The sequence below is a fragment of the Puntigrus tetrazona genome, chromosome 14 (assembly GCF_018831695.1).
Source record: "Puntigrus tetrazona isolate hp1 chromosome 14, ASM1883169v1, whole genome shotgun sequence".
In the NCBI taxonomy this organism is placed as follows: domain Eukaryota; kingdom Metazoa; phylum Chordata; class Actinopteri; order Cypriniformes; family Cyprinidae; genus Puntigrus; species Puntigrus tetrazona.
This window is the reverse complement of record NC_056712.1, coordinates 13,376,548-13,397,848: the sequence shown is the minus strand read 5'-3', so window position 1 is coordinate 13,397,848 and position 21,301 is coordinate 13,376,548. Positions and strand designations below refer to the sequence as shown.

At 37.6% G+C, this 21,301-nt stretch overlaps 3 protein-coding genes, 1 long non-coding RNA gene and 1 other non-coding gene across 9 annotated transcripts; 3 read left to right on the top strand and 2 right to left on the bottom strand.

Annotated features, from left to right (window-relative positions):
• Positions 1–344: 344 nt before the first annotated feature.
• Positions 345–5,732, bottom strand: simc1 (SUMO interacting motifs containing 1). The gene is made up of 10 exons (XM_043257884.1): positions 5,377–5,732; positions 3,176–4,450; positions 2,558–2,802; positions 2,320–2,389; positions 2,068–2,222; positions 1,820–1,912; positions 1,228–1,353; positions 907–1,051; positions 726–810; positions 345–629 (listed from the first exon to the last, which is right to left on the bottom strand). The coding sequence occupies exons 1-10, from the start codon at positions 5,503–5,505 to the stop codon at positions 406–408; spliced, it is 2,547 nt and encodes an 848-aa protein (XP_043113819.1). The 5' UTR covers positions 5,506–5,732; the 3' UTR covers positions 345–405.
• Positions 5,733–5,939: 207 nt separating this feature from the next.
• trnaa-ugc lies at positions 5,940–6,011 on the top strand. The gene has a single exon. It is a non-coding gene; the product is annotated as a tRNA-Ala (tRNA).
• Positions 6,012–7,732: 1,721 nt separating this feature from the next.
• On the top strand, positions 7,733–16,832 carry mmp17b (matrix metallopeptidase 17b). 3 transcript variants are annotated; one of them, XM_043257306.1, is made up of 12 exons: positions 7,767–7,869; positions 9,285–9,622; positions 10,255–10,387; positions 10,460–10,613; positions 10,757–10,865; positions 10,954–11,131; positions 11,968–12,141; positions 12,229–12,355; positions 12,942–13,012; positions 14,498–14,647; positions 15,231–15,491; positions 15,584–16,832. In XM_043257306.1, the coding sequence occupies exons 2-12, from the start codon at positions 9,455–9,457 to the stop codon at positions 15,928–15,930; spliced, it is 1,872 nt and encodes a 623-aa protein (XP_043113241.1). In that variant the 5' UTR covers positions 7,767–7,869; positions 9,285–9,454; the 3' UTR covers positions 15,931–16,832. The 3 variants fall into 3 exon arrangements, with proteins under 3 accessions (XP_043113242.1, XP_043113241.1, XP_043113240.1); XM_043257305.1 differs by having other exon boundaries at positions 11,965–12,141; XM_043257307.1 differs by lacking the exon at positions 9,285–9,622 and having other exon boundaries at positions 7,733–7,869; positions 11,965–12,141.
• Positions 10,454–21,280, bottom strand: LOC122357762. 2 transcript variants are annotated; one of them, XR_006252528.1, is made up of 6 exons: positions 21,175–21,280; positions 15,631–15,753; positions 15,223–15,336; positions 14,477–14,607; positions 10,724–11,145; positions 10,454–10,586 (listed from the first exon to the last, which is right to left on the bottom strand). It is a non-coding gene; the product is annotated as an uncharacterized LOC122357762 (long non-coding RNA). The 2 variants fall into 2 exon arrangements; XR_006252529.1 differs by lacking the exons at positions 10,454–10,586; positions 10,724–11,145 and adding an exon at positions 13,527–14,299.
• On the top strand, positions 16,846–18,140 carry LOC122357760 (saxitoxin and tetrodotoxin-binding protein 1). 2 transcript variants are annotated; one of them, XM_043257311.1, is made up of 6 exons: positions 16,846–16,987; positions 17,093–17,235; positions 17,331–17,395; positions 17,474–17,584; positions 17,671–17,775; positions 17,966–18,140. In XM_043257311.1, exons 1-6 carry the CDS (start codon positions 16,871–16,873, stop codon positions 18,031–18,033), a joined length of 609 nt encoding a protein of 202 aa, XP_043113246.1. In that variant the 5' UTR covers positions 16,846–16,870; the 3' UTR covers positions 18,034–18,140. The 2 variants fall into 2 exon arrangements, with proteins under 2 accessions (XP_043113246.1, XP_043113245.1); XM_043257310.1 differs by having other exon boundaries at positions 17,471–17,584.
• Positions 21,281–21,301: the final 21 nt, after the last annotated feature.

Here is a 21,301-nt window from a genome sequence, read left to right as displayed (position 1 = left end):
AAATGAAATGCCACACATCGGCCTCAAAGTTTTAGAAGCTGATGCCCACAAAAATTTTCAAAAATCCCACACACTGATAAAGTTGAAAGGCATTTGCAGGCTATAGCAGTATCCAGGATTCTATTTTACACCATGTTTTTTTGTGCAAGACTATTTCTGTCTGCCACAAAAATAAATATATATATATACACATAGTTTTTAATGACTTAAAGTACCGTTGGATGTTATATAACAGTTATGTGAATGAGAAAGTAAATGGGATGTAGTGATATAGTAGGGATGGCATAATACCACCACTGCTACTAACCGCTCTAGACTGGTTTGCGCAGTAAACAAACATACCATTTTTTGTATAAAAAATAAATTTATTTAAAAAACTGTAAAAACAAAGCTATTATAAAAGGTTTAAAGACTTGAAATAACACTGGGCATGTCAATTATGTGTTCTTGTAGGTGGGAAAGTGATTCCTGCATTGCGGCGGGAAGAGCATGGCCGATGTCGTCCTCTGCACGTGACAGGAAGGCACCTGCTGCCTCTTGCACTGCTGAGTGTGTCACCTGATCTTCTTGCTTCCAGATCAGAGCATTTCTATTATTAAAACGCTCTTTGATGGGGCGGTGCAGACGACCTAGGGAACAAAGGTTGTACGTAAGGTCAATTACAAATTACAGTTTTACCCTTATTGGATTACTTGTCTTCTTTGTTATGTCTTTTATGCTGCTACCTGTCACAACTTCTTCATAACTGAGCAAAAGCATCCACAGAAGCTGAAGGAGCTCATCCCATTTTCTCCACTTCTCTTCTCCATCCTGGCAAACCATGCAGGAAGAGAACATGAGTTCAGCTGTTTGTGAAATGAGAATGTGAATGCTAATCTGTAATAAAATAGTGCAATGGCACTTTACAGAGGGGTCTGAGTCCAGTGTAGAGCTCTTGAGGTAGCGTAGCAGCAAGTTTAGGGACATGGGCTGAGGACAATTCCCATTCAGCAACAGCTCCAACAGTTTGCATCTCAGCAGCTTGCTATCCAGAGTCCTCAACAATAAAAGCCTAGCCCACACGATGAGGAAAAAAAGCATAGTTAGAAATGTACATAAATGCACAGTTACAACGCAAACAGCAGCATGTCTTCCTAATTTAGAGAACATTCATTAAAAACCAAAGGATTGCAATATGTAAAACAGTACAAGCATTGATTATACTGCTTCTTCTTTTTTTTTTTTTACCTCGTCTGCCTACAAGAATCTTTTTTGTCAAGACAGTTGAAGAGTTGCATTGAAATTTTCTCAGAATTATAGGTGAGGTCCGCCTCCAGGGCCAATGTTAACATCCTCTGAAGAGATAATATAATCCTGTAACAAAGAAAGCAATCAGTAAAGAAAGAAGTGTTTTTCACAGACTGTTGGTATATATCACTGCTGAAAATGTTGTACTACCATTCAGTTTTTGAGGCCTGTAAGATATTTTATGCTCATCAAGGCTGCACTCATTTGATCAAAAATACAGTAAAAGGGGAAGGGTGTGAAATCAAAACAAAATCCTGTTTTAAATTCTAATATCTATTATAATATAGCAGTTATCACTCAAGGCTTCAGTGTCACATAATCTTCCAGAAATCATTCTAATATGCTTATTTGCTGCTCAAAAAACATTTCTTAAAAAGTATTAATCATCAGTATTTTTGCTGCATAACATTTATGTGCAATATAAAATATGTTGCAACACCGAAAATGTTAATGAACTTTTGCTAAATAACAGTATCAAACTTTCGAACATTAGTAAATAAGGATAAACAAAAAACAAACACATATCACTGACCTGAGATAGTTGTCCTCTTTCACTGGATTTTCCCCATCTTTTGACTGTTTTACTGACTGCTTTGCAGCATTCATCAACCAACGTACTACATCCCTAAGTACAGGAATCACAAGAATAATTGCATGTATTAAATTTAATAATTATTACATCAATAATAATGTGCCAAATTAAAAACCAATTGCAAAATTTTGGGTTTATTTTTTTTTTAAAAAGCTCCAGCAATAGTGACTGTATCTCCCTGGACTTGCCCAGTTGTTTCATTGCCACATGAAAACATCTTCTTTGCAACAGAGGGATGAAGACACTGACTCCTGAGTTTAAAATGAAAGTCATCTTTTAAAACCTGCAACACGTATTGCAGGAGCAGGTACTGGACCTCCGTCTGCAACCTCCTAGTGTCATCCTTAAGCCAGGAATAATGAAGCATGCAATGTTAAAAAATAAAATAAAAGCATTACGTTATAATATTTAATATGACTTAAAGTTCCAAATGCATCTACCTGTTCCTCCATAACCGACTTCATCAGTTCCCAATCCCATGGGACTGTCGAAGCATCCACAGGGTGGTATCTTAACATACGAAACATATAACTTCAAATTATCATGAACAGTGAGTTCTACACGTATTTCATGTTTTGGAGCACATGCATAACTTACATTTCCGATTCGCTCTTTATGATGAAAATTGTTCATACTGCCTGTTTTGAACCAAGCAGCTACAGCTGTGATTGCACTCACCTCTGAGTCTTCATCAATAGGTTATAGGCCTCTATGACAAAAACATCAGGGCTTTGTGGGTTTAAGAGAATCCCCCTGAGCAGATGTGTTGTAATATCCGACGGTGGGTAATACCGAGGCTGAATAAAGTCAAAGAGCAGCTGAAGTGTGCCTTCTGGGTAATTCTCCTCGATGGTGCTGTAGACCAAGCTAAGGCTTTGCCGGCATAAAGGCTCAGGAGGGCCATAGTGTTCATCTTCCTCATCCTGTTAAAAACAAAAACAATTCCCTATGGATATTGTAGGATATTCACAAATGTTATGTTCAGAGTGAGACTTCTAAGGGACATAGTAAACAAAAAAGACTATCACTGATGTTAAAATTAAGTAAATTTAAGTAACAATTTGAAGACAACCAAATTATCAATATTTTGTCAATATAACCGATACTCCACCTAAAAACTGTATTAAATTAACAACGCAAAAACCACACAAAGTAAACATACTGATGATCTACCACACATAACTACCCCAGAATCGATTCTTTTTCTAAAAAGACTTGCTTCTGTTCACTTGAAGAACTAAAGTCACATACATCTGGAACTACTATGAGACAGCATTTCGTATCGAAACATCTTACCACGTGTGAAACCGTTCCACTCTCACACTGGTTTATTTTTTTGTACTGAGTCAGACAAATATGTTGTCTATCCTCGGTGTTGTTTTCAGAAAGATCTAACTCCATATTATCCAGCACATTGTCATCGCTGTCGTCACTGCTGGTCTCCCAAACCCTGAGGGAAGCGCTTTCTAGAGATCCTGCGTCTAAATCATTTCTCTTTTGCTCAGTTCTCTCTGGAAAGTTTGGCGAGGAGGGCTGTGAAATGAGAAGGCTACTTGGTGAGCTCAGCATAGACGGATCAGGGGATTGTGCTGCAGTGTCGCTCGCAAGAATCTCTGTAGATGTTGGACTGCTGGGTTTACTACGTCTAGACAAAAGTTCAGGGCTCCTGGGGGGCGATGCCTTACATGAGGTAGGTAAGGAGCGGGACGAATCCTCGGGATGAACCTGCGTATCCATGTCCACATTTTTGCTGATATTCATCACTTCACCATCCTCTTCCGATAAAAGTGCATTGGGTACTGATGCAGTATGAGTAGCAGAGGGTAGCTCAGACGTTTGAAAAGACTGCCGACTGTCATATGTAAACAGATGATTGTTATCCTCAGACTTATTGGATGAATCAGAGAATATATAAGCATCAACCTCACTCGGACAGTAATATGGACTGTTAATATTGTAAGGAGAGAGAACACTGTCTTCCCATTTCTGTGATGAGTCGAGATTGTCTTCTTGGTCTTCTCTGATGCTGCAGAGAGCCGGTGTACTAAGCAGTGTGTCTTTAGTGTTCTGCGATACATCTGCAATAGAGTCCTTTAATACTTCAGATTCGTATTTGAACGGATTTTTACTTTTATCGCTGGACCTGCAATGTTCCAAAGACTTATCCCAGCTCAGCTGCTCAGATGGCAAGCTTGAATTACAATTTGTGTCCTGATGCAAATAATCTTCTGTTCTTTGGAGCACGTCTGTGAGAGTGTTCTCCCGACTAAGCGACTTAGAGGCAACAGACTGCACACTGCTTCCTACAAAACACTCTGAATTAGTCACATCTTTGCCAACGCTGGTTAGAGATTGTGATTCTTGAGCTTCTCCAAAAGATGCCGTTGCTGCATGCGCTTTCTTTTCTCTGCTTTCTGCTGACGACAAAGTCTGCGATGGTTTCTGCATGTCAGCATCACCAGGACGATCATCTTCACTCAGATCTATAACTTCTAGGGAGGAGCATGTATCTTTTCTTGGGCGCCTTCGGCTTGGAGAGATGAAGTTGTGGCCTGTGATATTGATGAGAACCTGAGACAAACAAATAATGATTAAATTATGGTAAACCAAAGAAATAGTGATAGATTGATATGGACATTTCTGTGGCTTGTGCCGCTTTTTATAACTATAGAGCAGGTGACTAGCGGCCAATGAAAGGATACCAAGCAGACAACAGATCAAAAGTTAAATATAATGGTTACCACGCCTCCTTGAAGGAGTTTAGCATAGAAATACAGGTTTCCCGGCTGAGCGGTCGGTGAAACCCCAACTGGCCAACCAGAAAGCCGCGGAATAAAAAGTATGTAGCCCGGAGTCTGTAAAACTGGCCAACAGCAAAGGAAACTCAAAATAATACACTGAAATATTCACCAGTGCTTTGTTGGTATTTATTTCTAGCACACCAGAAACCTAATATACTTTATAGGAAGATGTGACAATGTATCCTTTCAAAGTCGATTTTTTTCGATTAATGTATTTTTAATAACAAAATAATTGAAAATGGAAATTTAAACTAGAATATATAGGCCCAACAAATAAAATATTATTTACTTGTATCTATCTATCTATCTATCTATCTATCTATATATATATATATATATATATATATATATATATATAATATATTTGATCTTAACGGTTGTCGTGCTCTGTAAAGCGATAAAAAGTTTAAATCTCTTAAATATCGCGAGGTAACTAACGTCTCCTGCGCGCGCGCTAACGTCTTCTGCAGGCAGCTCTGGTTCGCGCGCCATATATAAAGAGCAAAAACCACGTGCTGTTGGAAGCAAGTGGATGTTTACGTACACTCTAAACAAATGTGTTTTTTTGCATAAGTAAACCGCGTGAGGGTTCTCGTGTTCCGCGTAGGAACTGGTAAACGTGCAAGCGGCAAAAACGCACGCGAAACATTGTCCGATACAGATAAAAACGTATTGAAAATAATAGGGTAAACTTACAGGTGTGACTTGCAGCCATTGTGTTCGAATAAAAGGAACTGCGTCTTCTTTCTTTTCATTGTAACTGCTTATGACCTCTAAATCAGAGTCGTCGTCGCTGCCCGAGCTGACACAAATGATATCCTCCATAATCCTGCCTCACCCTGTCCCGTCAGTCATGTTTGTACGGACAGAGCAGTCTCGAGCAACAAAAAACTGCTCGTCTAGGACAGAACATTAATCGTGAAGTTATCGTTGTTACCGGCTGCTTTCAAACAAGCCTCTGCGAGAACAAATAATCACGTTGCTAAATGTCAACATCGGTGTCACATAGGTGGAAATGTTTTGGTTTACGAAGGAGGAACTTCCGCATGTGAAATGTTGTCGGTTTATGCGGAAGTGTGTTGATTTGGTGTATTCCCGGTTCACAGCGATTCATTTGCGCCTCGAAATGCTTTTAGCTTTGCTGTAAGCAGTCATATATAGCCGTCGGGAAACATTATAGCGATTTATAGCGTATTTTACAGTGCCACGTTGTGTAGACCTGACTGATATATCTCTTGTGTCAGACCCGTGGAGCTCAAGGGGATGTAGCTCAGTGGTAGAGCGCATGCTTTGCATGTATGAGGCCCCGGGTTCAATCCCCGGCATCTCCACTTTTCTTTTCGCGTTTGTTTGCAATATTAACTGTTGTCGAAAGTCTGTAGGTTTCTATATTACTGTCAATTAAGATTAACATATTTATCTATTTACAAGCATATTAAATCTAGGCTACAAAATAATACATTATTGTACTAATTGTATATATCACAGTTCAGAAAATGTGATATTTTACTTAATATTTAAAAACATTTTATATATGTCAGCGCTGAATTTTCAACTCATTCAGAAATCACTCTAATATGCTGATTTGCTGCCTTTTTGTACAGTTGTGCTGCTTGATTTTTTTCAGTATTCTTTGGTTAATAGAAAGATAAAAAAAACAGCATGTGCTTTTAATGAAGTAGACGTGTCTGTGAACTATTAATTAACTACAAATATCTTTAAAAAACTATTCTTACTGAGGCCAAATTTTCAATGGTGAAATACAATAATTTTCTCTAAACCAAAGGATAAGTGACTGGGAGTCTATATTTTGAGGTATTAGTCAGAGGTGACCATGGTTAAGAAATTCCAGCTCCATTCTTTGTGAGAGTGAAGCTGAGGCCCAAGTCCTGGGCGCACAATGAACATCTGTATTGCAGAGTTCCTCTAAATGCATCTCAGTTGTCTTGGAGACAAGAAAGTTCACTTGGTCTTTTGTGGCTCTCGATGACTCCCTATTTGAACACATACATCCATTCACAGATAAACTTCCTGCCTCGTGCATCTTTCTAAAAATAGAGTGAACACATCTGCCCCTCTAGGCCGCACACGTTGACCTGTGGGTCAAATTCATCAGCAGGACATCAGGGCAATAATGCAGCCTTTACTCATGCTGCACGCTCTCTCTGGAAAGTTTAAAATTTCAAGTGTAAGCGATTTTAAATCTATTAAAAGCCGTAATGGTGGTAAAGGTTTTTTGGCCAGTTTGCAGCTGACAGGTTACACTCTGAGAAGTATACCAGATCAGGATGTCAAGTTACAATATAAACATTCAGCACACGCCTCAGTTGCCCTTGTAAGTATGCTTTTCCAATCCGGCTTTTCCCTTGGGACTCCCCACAGTATTATCCAGCGAAAAAGACAGATAGCCCATCTGGAAATGCGCTTTCTCTCTCGCTTTCTGCCATGATACAAGTTTGAACAAGTTAACCCCTGCACGGAAATCCCAGGATTTGATTAATTTTACAAGTGCCAACAAACGTTACATTTTTTTAAAAAACAGAAATCGTCACGAAGAAATCGTGCATCTCAATCTGATATATGTCACAGAGGACCAGACAGCAACAATGCATTTAGCTAGATCTGTTCAAATCTTGGTTTTTAATTTTTTTAATCCTTTCGTTAAGAGGATTTAATCCCAACATATCCACAACTACACACAAGCCCAAAGATAAAGTGAAACCCTAATCCGGTATAGTTGACTTAGATCTCACAGTTAAGGATCCATATATAAATACGTAAGCGTTCGTGCTGCGTTCAGAATCACTTTAGTGTTTCATCCATTAGCAGGTGATGAAATCTATGAGACATTTGAGTGGTTCGAGCGTGAACTACAGGAAATTTGACAAGGAGTGGATGGACATGTGCAACTAAGCATGTCTCTAAATCTCCTCTCTGGATATAAAGAGGCTTTTTCACACTGGTATCTTCCAAGCACGCAGATAGAGTGAGCAAATGCCCGATGCACTTAGCCCGGGGTGGGTGGGTACGTTACCGAGGGGGTATTAGGAGTCTATTGTGTGAGTGCAGAGGCAGAAGGAGGGAGGGGGGTGTTGAGGAGATGAGAGGGACACATCTGTTCAGGGACAGAGAGGGAAGGCAGCGGGACAGAGCGGCCGAGTGCAACAGAGGAACTAAGTTGTGAGCAAGGTAAGCATGTCCCATTTCTTTCTGTTTTGAATAACATCATTGCATTAATTGAAACTTTTTGTAAGTTTTCTTTGTTGTCGTCTGACCGTCTTGAGCTTATTGAGCATTATAAATTGTCTTGATTTTTTCCCCTCATTGTTGTGGTGTAAATTACGCTCTTAATGCTTTTTCATGTTTTTGGAAAATGTTTAGCTTAAATCCTTGAAATCTTTTACCTGCATCAGCTAAATTTAGACTAGACTAGACTAGACTAAACTAAACTAGACTGAAGCTTCTTCTGGTTACTCAGTGTGTATTAGTCACATTAAGTGATGATTGTAAATGATAACAATAAATGATAAAGCTTCATAATGTAGCCTACAGAATGCAGATATGTAGGTTATGTCAATATATGGTTTACAACATAAATTATATATATATATATATATATATATATATATATATATATATATATATATATATATATATATATATATATATATATATATTCAGTATAGACTTGAATACATATCTTCCGATCACATATAAACACAGAGCAAGACAAACAAGTTGATACTGAAAATATGTATGAAACAAAATGAAACAATGATGCTAAAACACATTTTAACTTACATTTTTCACCCAAAAGAGTGAATAATATAATATATTGTTATTTATACTAATATATTGATTATATTATATTCATTTATTTATTAAGTTAAATTTATAAGTTTGACAAATTCAACCACACTTCCATCAGGAACTGTCAGATATTTTGTGCGATCAAGGTTGAGAGATTGGATTGCATATCATAAATGACATGCCCATACATTACGTTATTACATTTATTGAGCATCACATTTATGCAGGTTCTCCCATGCTGTCTTTCAGTGCGGGTCACTGTTTCATCTCTCAGACACTAATGAATCCACCTATTTACATGCATACATGTGTCTCATCCCCTTTTTCCCGTCAGTCTCCCTCTCTTTCGTACACTGTCCTCTATCCTTGCCCTCTGAGACTGGCGGCGTTTCCCTTTAATTCCATTATTCCATAACTCTTCTTTTCCATGCCCCGTTCCCCCACCCTGCCTTCTCCCACACCGTCTCATTTCTTTAATGAAACTGCACCTGCTAATTTAATTAAAGCCTCACATTGAAACATCCGTTGTGCTGTCCGCGTTTCCTTTAAAATGAACCACATAAAACCTCTGTAGCCTCTTCATCCTTCCCTCTTTGATACTAGCCATCTGCAATTCAATTATGCAGCTTTGCAACCAAAGCAGTCGGCAGTGTTGTGAAGTAAAGTAATTATTTTTAGGACCGAAAGAAGTCCTTGCTTTTACGAGGACTGATTTAATTTGTCATCTAATATAAAGTTGTTGTTGTCTATAGTTAGAACACATCTTGTATGATCTTGTATATGTGCATTTACAGTGCTCGCTCAATCCTACAATTCCTCAACACAAGAGAAGCCACCATCTCTGATTCAGCAAAGATGAAGTCACTGAAATCACGTGACTAAGGAGAATCGAGATTTGCATATCTCTCTCAACAGTATTTTTCATAGCTCTGTACTAATCCAAGCAGACGATGCAGAAGTCAGCATGATGGCGATGTTTTGGACAGCAGTTGTCTTCTACATGTGTGGGCAAACAGTTGAAGTTTACGGAGCGGTTGATAAAGATACGTTTCCAACCGCTTTGTCAAGCACGCTTACGTCTACTGCTTTACCCACTGTCTTACCCACCGAAGATGAGAGCATCAAACTTGTGGTGAGAATGTGTTTGGAAGATCCAAATGATTTACGGTTTCACCTGCTGCTGGAATTTTTCAGTGTGACTTCTTACTGAGCATGATTCATTTTATCAGCTTATTTTCAGAATTTTTAAGATATAATTAATCATCTTTTCAGCTATTAAAATGAATTTGCTCCCTATCCCTAATTTGATGTTGAATAATTTTATTCCGTTTTTTAATTTTAATTGTCATGTTACAGAATTGATAACTTGCTACAAATCCCATAAATGCTTAGAACGCAGTAGACTTTTGGAAGAAGTCTTTGCCTGCATTTGAAATGCTGTAATATTGTGAAATATTATTTAACTGTCTTCTAACAGATTATATTTTAAAATGCAATTTATTATCATGATGGTAAAGCTGAACATGCCGATTTGGTGCTCAAGAAACATTCCTTATTATTAACAGTGTCGAAATGTTAAACAGCTGTGCCACTTAATATTATTATGGAAGTGGTTCTTTAATAAATAGAATTGACGTAAAATAGCGTTTTTTTAACAATGTAAAAGTCTGCTCTCACGTGATAAAGCATGCATTTCTTTCTAAGTTTTCGATTGCAGTGTATTTGAATATATCCGTTAAGGTTTCGTTTTGTTCTGTCTGGCAGGACTGGCTCACAAAGTATGGATACCTCCCACCCCCTGATCCCTCTACAGGTCAGTTACAGGCCTGGACTGCTGTCACTCAAGCAGTGAAGAAAATGCAGAGGTTTGCTGGTTTGGGCGACACAGGAGTGCTAGGTATGAAAAACAATGTTTTAAACCTAATCTTATTTCATAACATGCGTCTTTACCTTCACCTTCCTGCCACAGATGAAGAGACCGTTCAGCTGATGCAGACACCCCGGTGCTCACTTCCTGATGATGATGACCAAACCATTCAGACATCGGCACTACACAGCGATACGCAAAATCAAAGGATCAAACGTGCAGCTTCTACCTGGACAAGAAGAAATATCAACTGGAGGTTAGCCTGATTATTTTACCAGTTGTGTTTTGCTTCCCGCTTTTCCTGCATTCTGCTTTCACATACTTGATAGTATCAGGGCAAAGATTAAAACACCTTAGCAAACATACCTTAGTCTCTTACTCTTGGTTTTTCTTTCTCAGGCTGCGTTCTTACCCGGCGTCCTCTAAACTGTCCCGTGAAACAATTCGCTCCCTTGTGTACTACGCACTCAGAGTTTGGGCCGATCCGACATTACTTGAATTCCACGAGGTTCTGCTTGCTTTTTAAAAGCCAGTGTTTTTGAATACATTTGTGTTCATGCAAATGCACAGACCATTTGTTGAACTATTTCAAACAGGTGCGAGGACCAGAGGGGGCAGATCTCCAGATAGATTTCTTGCGCGGCCCCCATGGAGACGGATATCCCTTTGATGGAGCAGGTGGATCTGTGGGACATGCCTTCTTTCCGTCAGATCCGGACAGGGCTGGTGGAGTTCACTTGGATGCAGAGGAGGAATGGGCCTTCAGGCAACCAGGTAATTCTACAAAACTATCAATAATGCACAAAGCCAAAGTTAAACCCAGCCAAAAAAATCTAGCACTTTTTTTTTTTTTTTTGCCTACCATTATTCAAATGTATTAAAACAGCATATATATATATATATATATATATATATATATATATATATATATATATATATATATATATAGTTGCTATTTTTGAACAGGCAAAAAGCAGGATGAAATTCTGGTAGCTTGTAATGTAAATCAATAAGCCTCTTGCCTGTTTATCGCCATCTATGTTTGAAAACCAGGCATTGCAGGTTTTCCTTCCGCAATTTTATTTTGTCAATAATTTAACCATTTAATCATTTATGATTTCTAACCGTCAACCCTCCCGTTTTCCCCGTTATTCTCCCGCATTTTACCTTTATATGCCGCTATTATCCCGTTTAAATGTGTTCCCGTATTTTCCCGTATTTTTAATAATCTGTGGATTATCCGCAGGTCGGGTAATAAAAAGTTGAATGATCTAAGACCTGCAGTTTTCACAAAACACGATTGAGGCATTCCTGGGAAGCTTGGTGCATCATACTTGTAAAAGTTATTACATTCACTTAAAAAAAAAAAACTTTATTATTCAAAGAAAAAAGCCACATTTACTACAACCTAGTACAGTAGATGTTACTGAAAGGCCTTTTACTTGCTAAAGCTGTATCAATCAGTTTATCAGTAAAAATTAATCACCTAATTTAGAGGTCTTAGAAGTTTGCGTATCAAATATGATTGGGTTAAGTGTTAAATAGGTGATATATATGGCCAGTACTCATAATAACCTGATTCAACATGCGTGCACATTTATACACAGCAGCGGAAGGCACTGATCTGTTCACGGTGCTGGTGCACGAGCTTGGTCATGCCCTCGGACTGACTCATTCATCAGCACGCCAATCGATAATGCGTCCATACTACCAGGGGCCCCTAGGAGACCCGCTACACTTCAGCCTGGGACATCATGACCTTCAACACATCACAGCCCTTTATGGTAACTCATTAAATGCATTGCTTGGAATCTCTGTTTGGCAATTACTTAAAGTATCCTTTCTGCATGTGTGTCTGTTTGTGATTTCAGGTAAGAGAGGAAACCATGTTCCAACTGACAGACCTCTTCTTGTGACGGAGGCTCAACCGCGTCATCGGCATGGAGGAGTACACAGACTCACACACATGTACAGACATGCTCACAGCCATTTGGACAGGTAAAAAAAAAGGATTAATCAAACCTTTCGATTTGAACATAAAAAAAAAATCTATCTTGCATGCAATTGTGACAAATATTGGAACACACATGCAAATCTAGACAGATTTTACAAGAATACCTGGAGAAAAAGCTGGAAATATTTGAACAAGAGTTATGTGGTTTATTTTTGCTGTAGTAAATGTAGTAACAAAGTAAATTATGATGTTATTAAAAGGATATTTTAAAGGGATAATTCACCAAAAAAATGAAAATTGTCATCATTTTGAAGGATGTTGGTTAAACAGTTCTTGATAGCCATTGACTTCCAAAGAATATTTTTTACATACAGTGAACGTCAATGGCTACCGGCAACTGTTTGGTTACCAGCATTTCTCAAAATATCTTTTCAACAGAAGAGAAACAACTCATAGAGGTTTGGAACAACTTGAGGGCAAGTAAAAAAGGACAGAATGTTTACATTTGGGTAATCTATACCATTAAATATTCAAAGTCAAGCTCTTTGGTTGTTTGAGTTTGAGAAAATGTTCATTGCATGTTAATGAAGAGAAAATCTTACATTTAGTAATGTCTTTCTTTGTCTTAAGCTCTGTGGATCGCTGTAACACCAGTTTTGATGCAGTTGCTAAGATTCGAGGAGAAATCTTCTTCTTTAAAGGTAGATACCTAGCTTTTGGCTAATCTATGGAGTTTAGTATTTTAACACACCCTCCCCTTTTAGTGTTGTCATCTTCTTAGTACTCTTGTTCTTGTAACACTCTTTATCCATCTAGCCCAAGGGTGGCGAACTCCAGTCCTAGAGAACCCTGGAGAGTTCAGCTCCAGCCCTAATTAAAACTCACCTGTCTGTATCTTCCAAGTAGGCGTTCAGACCTTGATTAGCTTTGTTCCGATGTGTTTGATTAGGGTTGAAGTGAAACTCTGCAGGGCTGCATCCCTCCAGAACTGGCATTAATCACCCCTGATCTTGCCAGTGTCACCACCACACAGGTGCATTTCAATAAATTTTAATGTCGTGGAAAAGTTCATTTATTTCAGTAATTCAACTTAAGTTGTGAAACTTACATATTAAATAAATTCAATGCACACAGACTGAAGTAATTTAATTCTTTGGTTCTTTTAAGTATGATGATTTTGGCTCATGTTTACCAAAAACTCAATAAATTAGAATATGGTGACAGCTAATCAACTCAAAACACTTGCAAAGGCTTTCTGAGCCTTCAAAATGGTCTCTCAGTTTGCTTCACTAAGTTACACAATCATGGGGAAGTCTGCTGATCTGACAGTTGTTCATAAAACAATCACTGACACCCTTTACAAGGACGGCAAGCCACAAACATTCATTGCCAAAGAAGCTGGCTGTTCGCAGAGGGCCGTATCCAAGCATGTTAATACAAAGTTGAGTGGAAGGAAAAAGTGTGGAAGAAAAAGAAGAATTTGAGTGAACTTCACAAGGTTTGTCTTGAGGCTACAGTTGTTGTATTCCTCTAAGCCACTCCTGAACCACAGACAACGTCAAAGGCAGGTGACCTGGGCTAAGAAGAAGAAGAACTGGACTGTTCCCCAGTGGTCCAAAGTCCTCTTTTCAGATGAGAGCAAGTTTTGCATTGCATTTAGAAAACAAGGTCCTGGGAAGGTCTGGAGGAAGGTGGAGAAGCTCATAGCCCAGTTTGCTTGAAGTCCAGTGTTAAGTTACCACTGTCTGTTCTGATTTGGGGTGCAATGTCATCTGCTGGTGTTGGTCCATTGTTCTTCTTTGAAAACCACCATCACTGCACCCGTTTACCAAGAAATTTCAGAGCGCTTCATGCTTCCTTCTGCTGACCAGCTTTTTGAAGATGCTGATTTCATTTTCCAGCAGGATTTGGCACCTGCCCACACCGCCAAAAGTTGGTTAAATGACCATGGTGTTGGTGTGCTTGACTGGCCAGCAAATTCACCAGACCTGAATTTGTCAAGAATTATTTGTTTTGTTTTAATGTGAGCCAATTGCATTGAATTTACTTGACACACGAGTTTTACAATTTGAGTTAAATTACACTGCAATAAACTTTTCCACAACATTTATTGAGATTCATCTGTGTGTGCATTTTTTCCCTCCTAATTTTTATGCCTCTCTCACCCTTATTGATACATTTTGCAGGGCAGAACATGTGGAGAGTGAGCAGAGGTGGACTGGTGTCAGTCAGGGCCGTTCCTGTACAGAGACTCTGGTCGGCTCTTCCTTCTTCACTTCCTCCACTGCAAGCGGTTCTGGAAAGACACACGGATCATGCCATCATCTTTATCAGTGGTCAGGTTCCCAACACAAACAATTTTGCACCAAATTATATAGAAAGTTAATTCATGTCATTTACTTTTTTTTAATTTTACTTGGCCCCAGTACAGAGAATAAAAATGGCCAAGTGCTAATTGGGTAAATATTTGTAAGTGTAAGTGTAAATAGCAGTAAGATGCTATTTTCACTTGGTGTAAATGGTATTGGATGCTATTCATTCTCAGTGTCACATACCATTATTTGCACCATAATATATTGTAGTACAGTTACAAAACCGCAGTATAGCTGTACATTTATATAACATGTACAACACAAGAACACAACACACAACTTTAAACACAAGTTGATCACTTATCTTTAATTTCCACACCACTATTCCTGTTCCCAAATGTGCTTTTTGTTGTTGCTATTATTATATTGTCTGGTTGGCAGAGCTTGACTAAATAGCCCTTGCCATCGAGAAGAGCTATTGGCACTTTGTGTTATCATAAAAACCTTATGATTTCATTTAAAGCCGCTTTTCACACCCTTGCGATTTTTACGTTTCCATCAGTTGCACCAAAGACCTGACACCGCTCTACTAAACATACATGCACAGGTTCCCAGGTTTGGCTGTTTAAGGATCTGTCACTCCAAGAGGGTTTCCCTCAGCCTCGGTCCGCTCTGGCTCCTGAGGACTCCGAAGGAGGGTGGCAAGGATTGCACTGGGACCCGAAGCAGGGTGTGGTGTGGGGGTCCGTGAGAGAAGATCAAAAGAAAGAGGAGGAAAGCGAAGTCTGGAGAGAGCTCATTGAAGAAGGAGTGAATGGAATTATCGTGGAGAATGATGGCGAGAGAGCAAGGACTGGAGACTTCAAGGGTGTGATGCTTTAGTTAAAATACATATAACGCTGAATTATGAAAATGTGTGTGTGACAGCACTACTGATTTTTAATTCTCCACGTCAATCAGGTTCAACCTACCTTTTCAAAGGCAATTCCTACTGGAAATTTACTCACCCAGGCTCCACCCCTGAAGAAGGATACCCTCGGCTTCTGGCCACTGATTGGTTGGACTGCCCTCAGCCGTCCTCTTACAGCCCCGGTGACATCTCTTTGATCTCTCACTATGGTCAGCAGGAGCTGCATGAGCAGAAAGGGCAAAGAATAATCGACCAGATCATTCACAAAGAAAAAAATGAGAGAGATAAACGTCTCCGCTGGGACTGCCCATGTCTAAACAGTGCAGTGACTCAAAGTGGACCTATTTCACTACTGCCCATTTTATTTCTGATCACTGGGACTTATCCATCACTTTAATATTTTACACATCCAAGCTTACACAGTCATAACCTAAAATAATGTTTTCCTTGGCTTTCGATCTCGACCAAAGAAAGTGACTAAAATAGTTGGTAAGAAGTTTTAAAACAACCGTTATACAGAGATTAAACTCTGAGATTTAAAAACTTTAAGGTGTTATGTTCAATTTTACTAAATAACAGATTTTCTGGTAACTCCTATTTTAGTTTTAACACATTTTAATGCTATCTTATCAAACGTCACGTAGTATAGAACAAACATCAACAAATGAACTGAAGTTAATGATTTACAGTTCAGAGTCCTTCAGCTCACTAAAGATTATAGACACTTCAAATTATATTGTGCTAGAATTTTAAATTGTAATGATATTGATGTTTTAATTAATGGTATAGAATTACTTCAAATTATCCACTGGGTTTTAAACTAAGATTCATTAATAATTTCATATGATTTATTCAGTTTTATTAGCTTTATTCAAATAATGTACTGCCAAGCAAATGGAAGGACCTGTAAAGATCAGTGAAGTATCATTTAGAAAACAAACTCATGTTATTAAATAAAACGCTATTTAAATTTGATTTAATCTGTTTTATGGATATTTCTTTTTCTTTTTTTTTTTAAACATGTACCTAAAGACTGTACCAATAAAAAGAAAAATAAAGAACATTATTTTATTTCACAACTACTTTACTTCAGGAATTACCTGATCCCTAAAGTCCACAGTTTTACGTCACCTCAGGAATTACCTGATCCCTAAAGTCCACAATTTTACTCATTTAATTCATCTCAGTTTACTGGCACTGGCACCACAAAAAAAAAGCAAACTGTTGCATCACTTCTGAACATCCAGGAGATAATATGTGATAAGCAGTTCTATATAAAGTACTTCAGTTCTCCAGGTGATGCAGCATAATAATCTAAAACCCTCTGAAGTTCTACAATGTCTTCTTCGGTGGTCTTGACTGCTCTTTTGGGTTTGTTTAGTTTGAGTCAGGCATCTCTGCCAGACTGTAAAGAGCTCATAACACCATTAACCCTGGAGGATGACAGTAAAAGTGTAAGTGTATTGTTAATATTGTATATTTGAGAGTTTTCTTTTATAGCAAATCAACACTACAGGATATAAGAATTTTAAAACGTACGTCTTTTCTCTTGCAAACAGATCATGGGTAAATGGATCTTTCTTGAAGGAATTGCTGATCACCACTTATTTACAGATATCCTGAACACTGTAAACAGCTCGTGGGTAGAGTTCGGCCCAAGCCCCCTTGCCAACACTTTAACCCTCAGTCAAGGGAACATGCTGTAAGACGGTCCTTTTAAACATGTTTTGCTGATCTGAAAGAACTTCATCATTATGATAAGCAGCATTCTGAATCTGCCGTTTTTCTCCCTCTCAGAAAAGGGAAGTGTGAATTTAACACCATCAACTTAACTGTTAAAGAGAATACGTTTGATGCCAATGGTAAGTTAACAAAAGCTTCTTTCAGCTAAAACTCAGTTTTCTGCACTAATGAACATTTTCCTGGTGTTTAATAAGTAGAAAACGGCACAATATCAGAGGGAAGGTTCTTGCCATCCTGTCCTGAATGTACCACCATCAGCTTCATCAGCCAGTTTAAAAATGAGACCATAAAGACTCTGTACTTTTTCAGTAAGTCTCAAAATTCATAGATTACATCATGATGATAAAATGATACATTTCATTCACATTCTTTTTTTTTTCCTCTTCACCCGCAGAGCGAGAGAGCAACCCAACGCAGTCTGATATGGACACCTACTGGAAGCAAGCCGAGTGTCTTGGATTCAAAAGAGAAAAACAGTACTCCTATGATGGAGCAACAGGTCAGTTTGAGCTTCGAGTTATTGTAGTTTTTATTGAAAGCAACAATTATTAGTAGTGATTTGGGGAAAACAGCTCCTGGTCTTATGAGATTCAATATCACATATGTATAAAAGAACATGTCCACGACAATTTAAACCACCAAATCAAATGCACATTAAGAGTTTTTTTCTTCTTCTTCTGTTATTGCAGAACTCTGTGAGGTGGTCAAGCACAGCTCATCTGAGCAGAAGCCAAGTTCGGACAAAACAGATCAATAAAGCATGCATGCAAGCAACCTTTTCATGCAAACAAAATTCATAAGAACCATCATGATAATAAAAACAACATGTGGAAGTGAGATTGAATAAAGAATATTTGGTATTCATTATTGTGTGTGTCGGTTTAATAATAATAATAATAATAATAATAATAATAATAAAAAAAACATTAATTCCTGTTACATGCTTTAAATCAGCCAACACAAGGAACATTTATTTTCTTCCAAACAGAGAAAAAGTTCATAGTTGATAACCACTTATTTAACCCAAAATTATTTACCCCCAAAAAAAGATAAAATAACCAGTAAATGAAAATTATGATGTTGATATTTAATGTGCTTATAATTTGTGTACTGATTCATTCTTAAAAGAAATTCTAAATTTTGTAGATAATTTTTAGTTTACAACAGATCACGGTTAAACTGATTATCCTTAAAGGAGTTACTGATCACCAGCTATTCATAAGCATCTGAAGACTGTGAACAGCTCATGGATGGAGTTTGGCCCAAGCACTTTTACACAGTCTGTCCCGTTTATAAATTATTTTTTTTCCTGGTATCTGTCTGTCTTTCAGAAAAGAAAAGTGTGAATTTAGGCAAGATGGTAGCTTGTTTATCTTGTTTAGCTTGGTAAACATTTATCATTTCATCTAAAACTCTCTCACTAGAAGCCTTGTCAATCAATTAAAAAATAACAGCACTTCATCAGTACACATAGATGAAGACAAATCACATTACGTAAAATTATTCCATGACCGATTGAGTATGATTTTAGCAAGCATTCATTCATTTCTTCTTTGACACCGCTTCTTCTTGGAGAGAGTGTAACTGCACCGCATCCTTTTTAGGTTGTTTTCATGCATGTCTTTTTTTATTTGATTAGTACACTTCTTTCTTAACTGGTGCATTTGAGTCTACTGTTCTTAAAATTTTTAAAGCAGTTTATTATACTCATTTCATTTGTCCAATATCTTTTTCTACGTCAATATCAGCAGGTTTAAAGGCCATAAAAAGTACAGTGAGGAGAAAAAGACAACTGCCATATAGATAAATTTGATGATTAAAAAAAAAAGGTTATAAATATCGTAGGAGCGCTGCTTCTTTTAAAATCTTCACGCGTTTCGAAAGCGCCACCTGGTGGCAGAGAATGAATTTGCCTTTTTAACAGCCCTTCTGGTTTAAAATAATTCATTAAACCAGGCACAGAAAATTAATTGACATACTGACTAAAAAAAAAGTTTGAAGTCTGTATTTCTATTTTATTTTGGAGGCCATGATGTCAGCCATCAAACTGTGAACTTGGCTAGATCTAAAACACAGCGGTCTGAACACAAAGAGGTCTGAAACACCATTCCTGCTTAAGTGGACCAAAAAAGGTTCAGTATCACAACAACAACCACAGTGTGCACACCGACAACTGGCTCTTTTTTCATTTGGTCCACTTAAAGGGTCTGGGTTCGGTTCTTTTAAAGAGGACTCAAGTGTGAAAATGACCTAAATTATTAATTAACTCAAATTCAAAGAAAACTAAATCGCAAAACCAGATAATCGGTTGAGGGTGTGACAGTGAAATGGCTGATGGGAAATTTAGTCTGGACATAGTGCAACAGTTTGTATTATGTGATATTGTCCATGTGGTGATATGAAGACCTATCAGGCGGAACATCATGAGCCTGATCGGGACAGTAACAATTACTGGGGCCAAACTAATAAACCGTTCATGATAAAAATTAAAACTGTTGAACAATAATTTAATAATAATTTATGATTTGTGATTTTAAAAGCAGTGTTCTGTGCCATTACGATCTCAACTGGGAACACATTTCAAATTATCTAGTTTTCGAAATGTTGTGTATATAGACTTCTATGCGATTTCCTTCTAAAATTAACGTTCTTATAGACTAAATTAATCTGTAAAATTCAGACTTTAACAATTTTTTTTTTTTATGCTTAACTAGAAATTTGAGTCGTATCTTTAAAATCTGATTATACTTCCCTCCAGAAATAGAGACTGTCAAGTTTTATATTTAACATAACTTACATTCAACATTACTTGACCATGCACACAATCAACCGATTCAACAATATGACCAGAAAAAAAAGAAAAAAAAACACTATACATTTTCAGATAGTCATACTTGCCATGGACTTAAATAATATTAGCACAGTTTTTTCACCCTGCAAAGAGAGGAAGAAGCCCAACTGAATCGGACATGGGCACATCTTGGATTTTAAAAGAGAAACCCACAAAAACTAAACAGTGAGCAAAAACTAAATCGTATAGGTCTGATGGACTTATATTAACATCATGTGATGATCAATATTCTTCAGAATCTCTTTAAATATTATGCAAACATCAATTAGATTTAATTGTAGCTGCAAAAATTAGGAAATGCACACATCTCCAAAATATTTAAAATAAAGTTGTTTTTTTTAATCTTCTTAATCTCATTGCAGAACCATGTCATGTGGCTAAGGACCGCTCAAATGAGCAGAGGTCATATTTTAACAATAAATTGTGACTATAAAAACGATACTCACGGAAGAATGTTAAAATCAACACTCACAAAACCCATGTGATCGTGATTTCACCCACACCTTAGCTAAATAACCATAACAAAAAGCTTCTGATCATTTATATGTTCTCTTTTGGACAGGCTTGACAAGTCAAATTTAGATCAACAGAGGTTTAAAAAGGAATGAAAGAAAGAAGTTATGCTTTTATCAACACTAAAACAAAAAGGGGTCATCCATAATGCATGACTAATGTAATATTAGTAAGAAAACTGCCAAAACTACCAATGCAGAACTAGTAAGAGGTTTACGTTCTCAGTGTTGTTAGGCATAGCACCCCTAGGTGTCACCTTTTCCACATAAAATCATTCACTGAATCGGAAAGCTTCAGATCATTCCTTTATAAGACCAGTCACTATTACATACATTTTTACAGATAAAAAAACACCTGAAAAACAGCTCCGAGAGACGGACAAACCTGTGACCAGTAGCCTATATATAGTTACATGATTACTATAAAACAAAAGAATCAATCGAAAGGTTCTCGTCTTGTTATTAGGACTGTTGGAAAAATATAACGTTTAATCGTATTGTAAAATGGCCATCGTTTTTATTTCGATAGACTTACATTGCAATAGCGCTCTTCGGACTTGGCCTTAATTTCACGGGACAGTTCTTCTAAACTACTTTATACGCAAGCAGCTAGCCTACTAATATTGCCATATCAAAACCCGAGACAGCTAGAGGAGGAGGAG